The sequence below is a fragment of the Taudactylus pleione genome, unplaced genomic scaffold (genome assembly GCF_031769625.1).
Source record: "Taudactylus pleione unplaced genomic scaffold, aTauple2 ptg000256l, whole genome shotgun sequence".
In the NCBI taxonomy this organism is placed as follows: Eukaryota; Metazoa; Chordata; class Amphibia; order Anura; family Myobatrachidae; genus Taudactylus; species Taudactylus pleione.
In genome coordinates, this window is record NW_028284658.1 from 8,958,795 (window position 1) to 8,972,666 (window position 13,872).

Genomic DNA, 13,872 nt, shown 5'->3' on the forward strand with positions numbered 1-13,872 from the left:
ATTTACCCCACTTTTGGACCACTAACCAGCCTTCCACATTATGGAAGATCCAGGCACGCAGCCACCCTGGCTGACAAATGGCTAATCTGCAGCTCAGATCCAATAACCCCTATTAATGTTTGCATTACTTGTTGATATGGGTGTCGCTTCTGTATTAGAGGGGAGGTTTCTGTCCTCCCTACAGGACACCTGCGTTATGGTGTGACAGGTGTACCACCCCAGTCATAACTCCCCAGCTGCCAATGTCCCCAGATCATGGCCTGGGGTACAGTTACCTACTTTTTCTATCCTTACACCCCAAAGGCCGTTTATGTCACAATAAGGAGACAAATTAGTATAGTCCTCCCAGGAATAAATTTAGATTTCTTCATTTAGTCATAGTGTTACGTTAAAGAAATACCTCTTCCACACTGCAAACCCGGGTCACACCCAGGATTTTGTACACTGGTCCATCCCTGGTGCGACTTGCGCGAGATCCCTTTCAGACTGACAGCCCGACCTGGCTTATTGCCAGGTTTACGACATCACCACCATCACGTGCCAAGCCGGCACTTTGATATGAGATCTCCTCCAAGCGCCGACTCTTCCTATACTGTGAACGGGACCCAGGTTGCATCGACCAGTGTTACGCATTCACACTGCTCCGTGAACCAGCGTTCAACCCTGCTCGTTACCCAGGTTGAAACGCCGGGTTATTTCAACTGGGTTCTTTCACACTGCACAAAAACCCCGGTGGGTTGCTGCATGTTCACGTGAAATAACCAGTGTTATTGCTGGCAGTGTGAAAGGGGTAATACTGAAACGGGATGTAGTTAGCATCCCGGCATTTGGGATGCAGGCATTCAGAATACTGGTGCCAGATTCAGACAGCAGTCGGAATCCCTGGCGCCAAAATTTAAGTCGCCAGTATCCCGACAGTAAGTATTAAGATTACACGATCCTGTACCCAACTCACTGATACAGTTTTGGGATACTTTTTTCAGCCATTGCACAGGGAAAAACAGAGCTGAAATTGACAAGAATATACTCTATTCTACCTATTTTTGCATACTTAAAGGAAATCAATAAATTTTTTATAAGAGGTTTGTAGCTTTCTAAAAAAAATAGGTATACCCAATACCTGTACTTCATTCCATGTCTTGCAGATCAAGTTAGTCTTTCCTTACTAACCAAATACACATCAATGTACATATTTGTCCACATATCTTACTTCCTTGCACGTTAAACAGCCCTTCTAGTTGCACCATGCAGTGGTGTGACCCAGTAGCGCCAGGCGTCTTTTCCTGCAATTTTTTACCTTCAAATGAGTCTTATTCACAAAGCAATGCAAATATGCCATACAAGCAGCTTCTGCTGATTAAAATGATATGCGGCATGCCTGTATACTGTGTGCAACTGTGGCTGTATATGCATGCAAAATGCTACGGTAGTGTCAGTCGCATGCAATACAGCCACAGTCGCACACTTGTAGCGCACAGAGGCAAGCTGTATCTGTACAACTTAAGAGTTAGAGAGATTGTGTAGGATGAAAGACACCTTACATTCTGCACAGCCATGGGCACAGCAAGCTCCAGTCACAATGGCTTGTAATGTAGAGTTGGGAAAGGCCAATTCTCGTTAACAGTACAGGGTCAAGCAAAGGGTGATGAAGTAAGGGGGAGGAACGGATGGCTGAAAATTTAAAATGTTGTACTTTGCCGGATAACAGATGAAAAGATAAGTTAAATGGTATTCAGTCGTAATATCGACATTCACAACAAGTCAACATAACATGCCACACCCTAGTTAAACAACCTAAATCTACATGCAACTCACCTAAACTTATAAAATGCCTCATCTGTGTTTAGTGACACTTTAGTCCCAAAAAAAACAAAAAACACAAAAAATACAACCAATCCTAAAAAGCACCTAAAAAAGTATTTATATATAGGGGGAGGGGGGGGGGGGGGGTGTGGAAAGATCTCGTCAAGCCTTTTCTGGTATTGGTTCTCTAATGGGTTTATTAGTGAACATTTTTTCCTCATGAGTCAACTTATTTTGGGTAACTGTTAGAAACTGTTTGCAAGAAAACAAATGATATATTACACTACTGTGATTTCTTACCAAGCTGAGCAATTGATTGCTGTGATGACCTGGAATCTGCAGTGGTTTCCTGAGCATTGAGCTCCCAGCCTTCACTGTTGTGGGCAACCTCTGAAATCCCATCATGTGTGGCTTCTGTCTGCCTCTCAGCACAATCCAACTGCAGGTCATCACTGCCTTCATCTGATGCACCCTGTTTGTCTTCTTCCAGCCTCTCCGCAAACCAAGCTCTAATATCAGCAGCAGACATCCTAGTCTTCTCACAGAGGTCATCGATATCATCTTCATAAACAGTTTGTTGCCGACTGTAATAGTCCAGAAGAGGTTGGTGGTACTGAGGTTTAAGGTCATTAAAAACTTTTTTATAGCTGTCATACCACTTTAAATTGCCATTTTTATAAGAGTATCTGCAGTCCCCAAACCAGCGTACAATATCGGTACGTGGAAGCCCGGTCTGCTCCACTAAGCTATCATACTCTTCTACAGATGGCCACCGTGTCTTGACAAACATTTGCTTTAAACAGTCTCGTTGTTGGGCAGTTTTTTTACAGGACTGCCTATTTTTTTGAGGTGTGGATGGCCGACTGCCACCATCACTTGCCATACTATTATCCTTTGAGCTCTCGGTGTTGTCACCTGACTCGGTCACACGGAGAGCCTTCAGGTTGATTTTTATTGGGTTTACTTTCCGCTCAGACACCGGAGAGCTGTTCTCCACATGCGACTCTAAATCATCAGAAACTTTAACCTCAGAGATCTCCATCTCATCAGCTGAATTTTCACCATCATCTAAATATTTTGAATGATCTTTCTTGAGATCTTCTGCTACTCTCTTGCGTTTCTCTGAGAACCAGCTATCTATTTCACGCCTTGTCATTTTGGTCTCACTCCGAAGCCGGTTCACCTCCTCCACAGAAGGAAAGGTATCTTCTGCAAAGCTATTTTCCAGAGCTCTGAGCTGCTCTGGGGCCCTCTCTTTGTATCGTGTGAGTGTAAAGTCTGGAGCCTGGTTCCATGACGGTCTCCTTGGAGAATGTAATGGAGTATGTCCACTTGTAGGAAGTGCAAAGTCATCAGGTTCTTTTACCATAGTAAACATTGCATCAGATTGGGGGTCAGATAACAGCTCACCAGAGTCTGCCAAATAAGATGCAGGTTTGTTACGGAAGTGGTATCTTTTATCACTAAACCATTTTCTAACATCCCTTGTGGACAGGCCAGTAATTCTGGTCAACCTTGCAACCTCGCCGTGTGAAGGAAACTGACTTTTGCAAAAACTGTTTTTGAGAGCACTTAGCTGCTGTCTTGACTTTTTGCATCTTGAATTAATGGGATCATAAGCATTTGGTGACGGCATACTGGGAGAGGTGGCTGTAACTGGTTTAGAAGAATCAATTAATTTTCCAGATAACGATGCTGTACGAGCCGCAGTTGTGGTTTGACTGGTGTGAAAAGGAGTTACTGTTAGGGACACCGAAGTAGCAGTTCCTTGAATTCCATTTGTAATAATAGGCTGAGTTACAAATAAACCCCCTGCCCCTTGCGGTTGACTGACTATCTGCCCTGGAAGAGCAGCTTGGATAAGGTGCTGAACATTGCTTGCATTGGCTACAAGTGGTGCATTCAAAACAGTTATAGTTGGCTGAGGTACAGGCTGGGGTATGGACTGGATTACAGTGTTAAACATCTTCTTCCTGGAGTCTTCAATTTCTTCAGGTGACCAGCTGATACCTTGTTTAAGTCTTTGTGCTGTAAACCAGATTTTGATCTGCTCTTCTGGGTATTTTGTCACCACTGTTAGATAGCAAAGCTCTGCCTTTGTAGGGTAAGGGAATTTATTGAAATTGTTTTTCAGGAAACAGTTCGAATCCATGGAGGAGTTGTAGGTTGGAATGCTGCTTAAAGGAATCATTACTTTGGGGAGAGACTTTGCAGTGGGAAGTTGTTGATGTTTCTGTACAACAGATTGTTTAGGCATCAATGATGCTACTATTGGTGCAGGAAGCTTTGGCTGTATTATAGTCTGTGGTGGATTTAGTGATACAAGCTGGGTCACCCCAGTCTGCAGTACAGGAACAGTTCCTATTATGGAGCCATTTACAATTTGAGAATTCAAAATATTGCTGGTGACTTTGCTAGCAGATATTGACCCGTTCTTGGGCATTGATCGGCTTTTTCTCTCCAACTCTTCACTTACATGGTTGGCATTATCCTTTATGGTGATTATTTTTTTTGTTTCCAGTTTATTTTTCATAATCTTCATTATAGGAGTTTTAGTAATTGCTATTTCAGAGTAATCATCTAAACGTTCCTCTGTACAATGGACAGTCACATCTTGATCAGTATTCTGGCCACCCACACTCTGCTCCACAACAGTATAACTTTCATGCTTGGCCACAGTCCAGGAGAGGTCAGAATCTCCAGGATGACAATCTGCATTGTGAGCTTCCAGCTCCTTAGAGTCTTTTACTAAGAAGCTGCATGCAATACAAACATATGAGGGATCTTCTCTAAAGTCATTGTGTTTTGAGTTCATGTGTTCAACAAATGGGCTGGTCTCATGAGAGCCAAAATTACAGTACTTGCAAAAAAATCTCATACCATCAAGATTTTGATGTCCATTAGATAGCATCTCAGTGCTGTCCATTAGATCTGGTAAGATTTGCTGAGGTTCATCTTTGGAGCTTTTGTCCTTGTATTCATCAGTCAATTCTGTGCCACTTTCCAGGGCTAGGGTCTTAAGGGGTATCATACAAGGTGTGGTTGACTTTCTTTTGCTGGCCATGATTATATATTGTTTTGTAATCACAAAAAAAAAAAAAAAAAAAGAAGGTATGCAATGCTCCGATTAACCAAAACTTAGGTGGATATTGTGCGAGACATCACACTCTGAGCACGATGATTCACAGGGCTCCAGCTTGCTTTGCAGAAACCTGAGTGTGAAGAAAAATTAACAGATTACAGTTGTAACTATATAAAACATTTTATTAGATAAGCAATTCCACAGTAATGATCTAGACCAGAAGTTCCCAAACGCGGTCCTCAAGGCTCCCCAACAGTTCAGGTTTTAATCATATCCATGGTTGAGCACAGGTGGTTAAATCAAATTGACTGAGGTACTAATTAAGTCACCTGTGCTCAACCATGGATCTCTCTAAAACCCGAACTGTTGGGGAGCCTTGAAGACCGTGATTGGGAACCTCTGATCTAGACTGCAACCTCAACCATCAGTTGTGTGTGCAGAGAGAAGGCACTACATGGATTTCTAGATCACAAGTAGTCATTCAGAAGACACTTCCTAATACTATAGATTGGTCTTTACATTAACCTGAAGCACCGCTTACCAGGCGAGTGAATTAAGGAGAAACACATTAATTTTCTAACCAGGTAGCAGAAACCAGTCTATAGTATTAGGGAAGTGTTTTCTGAATGGCTACATCCAATAGATAAATCCCTAAATCTTGTTAAATGACGATGGTAATAAATGAGGGATCACTTTTTTTTTTAGCCAAGGGCATCAAAAGGATGATGCTGGTTAAAACTACACACTTGAAAATCTACCTACAATTCCATGGGTGATGGTTACATCTACATCATCACTGTCTATCCTAGGAGCCATGACGGGATAATCTGAAGCCTCCCAAATGCTCTACTCAAGAAGTGTTCTGGTAAGTTTCCAATATATTTATTGTTAACTCCTATTGTGTTTTGCCTTGTGCATTAAAAGTGTAAACTAGTAACAGGATAGAACGCACCCACTAAATCTTGGAGGACCCCCTGGGGATACGATACCCCAGCTAAGTCACTATTGCGCATAAAATTTCTACTTAAGTTAAGCAGTATCCACCCCCTCCCAAAAAAATAAAAAATAAAAATCTGAAAAAGGGATGTGTATAGATTTACCTTCAGTGTTCTCCCGAGAAATATTTTCCAGTCGGGTGGCATCCAAAAGTAGCCGGGTGGGGGCCTTCGCGATAATGCGTGTGCCGGGAAAAGGAGCATCTCCCTTACTAATCCAGCCTGACAGGTCTCAGGCTGCTCCCCCACTGGCTCTCAGTCAAAAGTGCCCATTATATAGTTCCTCTTGTAGTTTAACTTTGCCCTTATGCATTGCCCCCTGGCTGAAGTAGTGCCCCCAGACTGGTCCCTTATGCAGTACCCCCAGGTTTAAATAGTGCCCCCACACTGACCCCTTATGCAGTGCCCCCAGGCTTAAGTAGTGTCCCTTATGCAGTGCCCCCAGGTTTAATAGTGTCCCTTATGCAGTGCCCCCAGACTGGTCCTGGCCCCAGCCCAGCACTATCTTTACTTGCTGGCCACTCCCGCTCCCACTGCCTCACACTGACTGAATCTAACTAGATCCAGCAGGCGTGCGGGGCAGGCTCATGACGTCACCCGCGCAGTGCATCACTGGGAACGCTGGCCTCTGAAGCGATGGGAGGCTTCTCTAGCCTCCGGTCACTTCAGAGACCAGTGGGGGTCGGCGGGGAAAAGTGTCGGGTGGCAAGATGTTTCTGCCAGGCGATGCGTCCGCAGAAAACAGCCTGGGGAGAACACTGACCTTGTAACAATATTACACACTTGTTTGCAAATCTTTATTTTCCTATTCATGTGATATTTAAAGGATAACATTCTAAGAAGTCATAAAGGGACACAAAATTCAAGGTAATTTCTTTAACCAATATTCTTACTTATTCTTACTTTCACATTAAGGCATTATATTTAATATTCACAGATATGTTGTCACTTCCCATACGTATATTTTATGTTGATTATACAGTTGCTAGCACTATTACTTGTGTTGTATTTTCATTGAACAATGCAGTTTGCCTTCATACCTTATGTATGACCATTTAGATCAGGCCCTAAAGGCACACATCCATTAGCAGATTTCTTTAAGCGACTGAACGATAACGAATCGTTATCAATCGCTCAGGAATCACCCACATTAATGTCGGAAATTACCTGCAATGCGTGCTCCCGCTGATAGTTTCCGACATTGATTATGGGCCGAACAACCTGACGATATCGTCAGGTTGTGCATGTTAGGGGATGATTGATGTGCCTACACTGAACGACTGCTCGTTTAGTGTAAGCACATCACAGACTGTCAAACGATTGCACGTGGATGTGTGCCTTAACAGTTAAAGTATTCCAGATCGTGTAATCATCACAACACCGGGGAACAAAATTATATATTATATACACATACATACACACACACACACGTTTTTTTCTCTTGCCAAGGATTTAAGATCGGTTTGAGGGTACTCGCAGGTCCTATTTTCGCATTAGATCTTCGCTATAGCTGAATTGGCTCCAGTTTTCAAATTAATGAAAAATTATCAAATTAAATTATTTTCTCCGTTTGAAGTACCTTACTAGTCTAGGCCTGCTTTACTTAAAAAAAAAAAAAAAAAAAAAAACGCAAAACTAAGTCGATTCTGTTAACAACTACCCTCTTTCACCAATAACAAGAATTTGTTTTATTTGGGAGAACGTAGCTGGTAGTCATGTCTGAGACACAATTCACATTCAAATCTCCTCACTAACGCTGGGAGGAGGCGTGGCGGTGCACTGCTGAGCCTGCTGGGACATCCTCAGACCACAGCCACGCCTCCTCAGCATACAGAGAGGAGCAAAGGAGAGGACCGAGTGACGCAGTTAGCACACCTCCTTTTCCTCTGTTCGGCCCTCTCACTGTCCCACCACATCCAATTTCCCGCCGTTTGGGCTTGTTTTGTTCAGTATGTCCTCGGCTTTTGTTGGGAGTTAGCACTGAATGTTTGAAACAAAACGTTTTCGCCGTAAAAATTAGTTCTTCTCGGAGACGGTGTGCTAACAACCCTGATGTTTGTTATATTTGTGGCAAATATAGTGTTGCAAAACAAAGAAAAATATAACTATTCTTAAAACAAACATATCAGGCTTATTTTGGATGTCACATAAGCCAGAAAGACAAGATTTGGATGCCTCACAAAGTTTGTAAAACCTGCCTGGAATCACTCAACAATTGGACTACAGGTGATCGAAAAGGACTTAATTTCAGCATACCTATGATGTGGTGTGAGCCAAAAGATCACTTGAATGACTGCTGTTAATGTGCTGTAAATGTGAAGTGTATGAATCGATTTAAGAAACGCAAATGGAAATACCCACGTATGAATTCTGCAAAACAACCGATACCACATAGCGAAGATTTACCTGTACCATCATTCAGTTGTGTGTGCAAAGTTGAATGTGATGTGGAAATGTTAATTTCATAGTGTGTAAGCGACAACACAGATAAAATATGAGATATGGTAAGAACTTACCCTTGTTATCTCTATTTCTACGAAGTCCATAGGGTTCCACAGGATACCTTGGGGTATAGGTGTGACGTCAGTCGCAGGGCACCAAAGAGTTAAGCTTTCAGCCTCCCAGGATGCACTAGGTCCCCCTCCTATACCCCGCCCCCAGGCCAAGGCACCTCAGTTAGTTACCAAGCCATAGGCCGGAGGAGGAGAAGGAAGAGAGAGAACAAAGATCTGGACACATACAAGAATCACATTCTCACCAGAGGGAGACGGAAAACCGGTGACCAGAGCAAAGCCCATCTGCAGCACAGGTGCGACAGGGCGGGAGTCCTGTGGAACCCTATGGACTTCGTAGAAATAGAGATAACAAGGGTAAGTTCTTACCATATCTCATATTTTCTACTTCAGGGTCCATAGGGTATCCACAGGATACCTTGGGGATGTCCCAAAGCAGTATCCTTTAAGGGTGGGGACGCTCCTGTGCAGAAAGGAGAATCCGCCGCCCGAAGGAAGCATCCTGAGAGGCGAAGGTGTCAAACCTGTAATACCTCACGAAGGTATGGACAGAAGACCACGTAGCAGCCTTGCAGATCTGAACTGCCGAGGCACCACGTCAAGCTGCCCACGAAGGACCCACAGACCTAGTGGAATGAGCCTTCAGAGAAGGAGGGACCGGTAGGCCTTCATGAAGATAAGCTTCAGAAATAGCCATACGGATCCAGGCTGCCAAAGTTTGCTTTGAAGCAGGCCAACCCTTTTTACAGAAGCCATAGAGGACAACAAAGCGTCCGACTTCCTAAACAAAGAAGTGCGGTCCACATAAGTCCTTAAGGCCCGCACAACATCCAAAGAGGCCTCACCCACGGAAAGACCCGGTGAGTTAAAGGCCGGAACAACTATTTCCTCGTTAACCTGAAACTGGGAAACAACTTTGGGGAGAAACTCGGGCCGAGTGCGGAGCACTGCCCTGTTCCCATGAAAAAAACCAAGAAAGGGGGTCTACAAGAAAGAGCCCCTAACTCAGAAACACGTCTGGCTGAAGCAACGGCCAGAAGGAAAACAGTCTTAGCTGTTAGCCATTTAATATCCACTGAGCCCAGTGGTTCAAACGGCGGTCCTTGGAGAGTCCTCAGGACCACAGCCAAATCCCAAGGCGCCACAGGTGGAACAAAGGGCGGCTGAATACGGAGAACACCTTGCATAAAGGTGCGCACATCCGGGATTGTAGCAATCCTACGGTGAAACCAGACAGATAGGGCCGAAACCTGTACCTTCAAAGAAGCAAGGCGAAGCCCATGATCTAGTCCCGCTTGCAGGAAGGCGAGAATCCGAGACAGACGAAACTCCCGCGGTGCATAACCTCTCGGTCGACACCACTGGAAGAACGTATGCCACACGCGATGGTATATCCTCGCGGAAGACGGTTTCCGAGCTCGTAACATGGTACACAGCATAGAGCTGGCAAACCCCCAGGACCTCAGCATGGCCGTCTCAACAGCCACGCCGCCAAAGACAGCCGAGTCAGGTCCGGGTGAAGACAAGGACCCTGAGACAGAAGGTCCGGTCGTAGCGGCAACCGCAGAGGACTGTCCACGGACAGACCCTGAAGGTCTGAGAACCAGTGCCGTCTGGGCCACGCGGGAGCTATCAACAGGAGCGTCCCTCCTTCCTGTTTGAATTTCCGGATTACCCGTGGAAGAAGGGAGACCGGAGGGAACAGGTATGCGAACCTGAACGTCCACCGGACGGACAGAGCATCCACCAGAGACGCCCCTTCGTCTCTTGTGCGAGACCCGTACACCGGCAACTTGTTGTTGTGCCGGGACGCCATGAGGTCGATTTCTGGAAGACCCCACCTGTCCACCAGTAGTTGAAAAACGTCCGGGTGCAGGGACCATTCCCCTGGATGAACGTCCTGGCGACTTAGAAAGTCCGCCTCCCAATTTAGCACTCCCGGGATGAAGACCGCTGATATGGCCGGAAGATTGCGCTCCGCCCAAACCAGGATCCGAGAGACCTCTACGAGAGCCGCCCGACTGCGAGTTCCTCCTTGCCTGTTTATGTAGGCCACGGTGGTAGCATTGTCCGACTGGACCTGCACCGGGTGACCCTGGAGAAACCGCTGTGCCTGCAGGAGAGCATTGAAGACCGCACGGAGTTCCAAGATATTTATTGGAAGCTCCGCTTCTGTCGGTGTCCACCTGCCCTGGAACAAGTGTGGACCCGAAACTGCTCCCCAGCCTCGAAGACTGGCGTCCGTTGTCAACAGGACCCAATTTGGAACCCAGAACGGACGTCCCTTGTTGAGGTGGGTCATCTTTAACCACCACGCAAGGGACAGGCGAACCTCCGGGGTGAGCACAATCGTCTGGAACTTCAGAGACTGAGGCAGCCCGTTCCACTTGGACAGGATCAGGTGCTGCAGAGGTCTAGAGTGAAACTGGGCGTATTCCACCATGTCGAACACCGACACCATGGAGCCCAGTAACCTCATCGCCGAGTGTAAGGACACCCGACGGCTGTGCAGACAACTGCGCACCCTTGACTGTAAAGCAGAGATCTTGTCCTCCGTCACGAAGATCCTTTGCTGTCCCGAGTCCAATAAGGCTCCAAGATGCAGAATCCTCCGAGACGGGATTAGAGTGGACTTCTGCCAGTTAATTAGCCAGCCGTGCCGTTGCAGCAGTGCAATGGTCAGGTCCAAGTGGTGTAACAGGAGCTCTGGAGATCCTGCCACCAATAACAGGTCGTCCAAGTACGGCAACATGCGGACTCCTTGCAGCCGCAGAGAAGCCGCCATGACCGCCATAGCGTCCTGTATGTCCAATGACACCATGTAGTCCCCAGGTTCCAGCGCCAGAATGATGGACCGTAGGGTCTCCATCCGAAACTTCGGGACCCGCAAAGACTTGTTGAGTGCTTTGAGGTTGAGAATCGGACGATATGACCCATTGGGTTTCTGTACCAAAAATAGATTTGAATAGAAACCCTGGCCCCTCTGGGAGAATGGAACAGGCACTATAACTCCAGCCTGGAGCATAGTGTGCAATACCTTCCGCAGCTCCGTAGCCTTGTTCCGGTCTGATGGTAGACCCGTGGTGAAGAATCGAGCCGGGGGTCTGTGCCGGAAGGAGAGGGCGTACCCGTGAGAGACCACCTCCAGAACCCAAGTGTCTGTCGTAGTGAACGACCAACACCGGGAGAACTGCAGCAGGCGGCCTCCCACCCTGGGATCCCCCAAGGGGAGACCCGGACCGTCAGGCCGCAGGCTTGTCATCTGGCTTGGGGGCCGGACGTCTGGTACTCCATGCCTGTTTCCGGGGCTTGCCCGATTTCTTAGGGCCAGCCTGTCGAGGAAACGACTGTGGTTTGGGCCTGCCCTGGGCCCTAGATGACCGAAAGGACGATGGTCCAGAACCAGAAGGAGCAGCGGCCGACGGGAGACAAGCAGATTTGGCTGCCGCCAGCGTGGCCACAATCTTATCCAGATCCGGACCGAAGAGAACTTCTCCGGTAAACGGCAACGCTTCCAGACCTTTCTTGGATCTGCGTCCGCCTTCCAGGATCGCAGCCACAAGGTGCGACGAGCAGCTACCGCTGCTGAAGAAATTCTAGACACCAGAGTACTAATGTCTAGAGCCGCCTCGTTGATGTAGGTGGCCGAATCACGGAGATTGCCAATCAACTCCGCTTGTTCGGCCGGACAGTCGGATTCAAAAGAAGCCTCTAATGAATCCGCCCAGCGCTCCATCGCTCTGGCAACCCAGCAAATGGCCATAGCCGGCCGTGCTGCCCCCCCTGCAAGGGAATAAGCGGACTTCAGGCAGATTTCTACCTTGCGGTCCGTAGCATCCTTAAGGGAGGACATGGATGGCATCGGCAATGTGGCACTACGGACAAGACGGGTCACGTGAGAATCCACCTGTGGAGGGGATTCACACTTAGCAAAATAATTATCCGCGAACGGATAAGCCACCGCCAGGCGTCTCTGCGGCTGGTATCTTTTGCCAGGTTGTTTCCACGCCTCCTCTAAATGGTCCACCAACTGACCCGAAAGAGGAAAGACTGTGGCATCGCCCTTCACATCTTTGAAAAAGGCATACTTAGATTTAGCCGCTGGGGGAACTTCGTCCTCAATCACCAAGGCTGTGCGGACCGCCCGAATAAGTCCAGGAATATATACTTTGGACTTAGCATCAGCGTCCTTAGTATGGAAAGGTTCCTGATCGTAAGGATCCAGAATCTCCCCATCATCAGACGTCCCTTCGTCATCCTCATAAGGAGCGGACAGAGACGCCACCGGCCTTTTATGAGGCCGCATCACAGACTCCCCTTGCAATACATCCGACAAGTGCTGTAAAGAACTCGTCAGGGAGTTAACCCACGCTGGCTCCTGAGAACCCGGGAGCGGGGAAATAGGGAGACTGTGGGGTACCACCAATTGTCGTGGGAACCCCTGCATGGGTGACGACACCACAGACTGCTGGGACAAACCCATCGGAGTAAACGCGGGCTGCGGAGCTAACTGGCCCACTAAAGCTGTTAACGCCTGAGCGAAACAAGCCCAGGGCGGCTCCTGTACCGGTGCTGTAACCGTAATAGGCCGCGCCATGGACAACACTGCCGGCAAAGGCCCTCCGCGCTACCCTCCCCCTCCGCTAACGGTACTTTGCACGTGGTACACTGTAGCCGGAGGGGAAAATCACTTTCAGACATGATGGCACCACGTATGTGACCTCTCTCACCAATTAAGTATTAAATAGGCGAGAGACCACCCTGCAGCACCGCACCGCAAGGGCTTTAGCAGAAAGAACAGGGACAGTAATAAAGCTGACAGTTTAGTGAAGAATAGTTACAGGCAGCGCTAGCACAGTCACATACAATGCAGAGAAATAACAATTCCTGCACTAACAGCGCTGATCACTCAACTACACAGACACAGGGCCTGGTAGGACACAGCGCTGCATACACAGACCTGAGCCACAGCGGAGGAGAGGTATGCGGGGGGACCCAGACCACGATGCTTCCTTCCAGACTTCCAGCAGCGTTCACCATGCGTTGCAGAGAAGATGGCCGCCGAGGAGCAGAGAGAAGCTGGCCTGGGGGAGGAGCGCTGACACAGGACCAGTCAGCACAGTGCAGAGAGGGCTGTGTGCAGCGGGGGAGGCGCCGGCTGTGAGACAGGGAAGGCGCGCTCCCCTGGCATGCATTTAACCCCTGGGACGCCGCAGCGCTACCGCTCTGCTGCGGTCCGCTGTCCCAGGGGGTAGTGGAAGCGCAGGTTGGTCGCCTGGCTCCACGCTGCAGCCAGTCCCCAGGGAGCCCCCTGCCTGGGGACTTAGGACCATGTGATCAGCGGGGACCCACCGCGGGACCCCGCTGCTTACCTCTGTCCCCCTTGAATCCGGCCATGGTCCGGAGCATCTGGGGTCACCGCTAGCTGTGACCCCAGACGCCCACCAGCATCCCCGGATCAGTACCGGCGTTCTGGTAC

General features: G+C 47.9%; 1 protein-coding gene across 1 annotated transcript in view; it reads right to left on the reverse strand.

The window, feature by feature from the left end:
• ZHX3 (zinc fingers and homeoboxes 3) overlaps positions 1-13,872 on the reverse strand; it is a 32,364-nt gene that overhangs the window by 991 nt on the left and 17,501 nt on the right. Inside the window, exon 2 of the mRNA XM_088480629.1 lies at positions 2,104-5,015. Within this exon, the coding sequence (XP_088336755.1) occupies positions 2,104-4,867 (2,764 nt within the window). The 5' untranslated portion in view covers positions 4,868-5,015. The remainder of the gene's footprint in view (positions 1-2,103; positions 5,016-13,872) is intronic.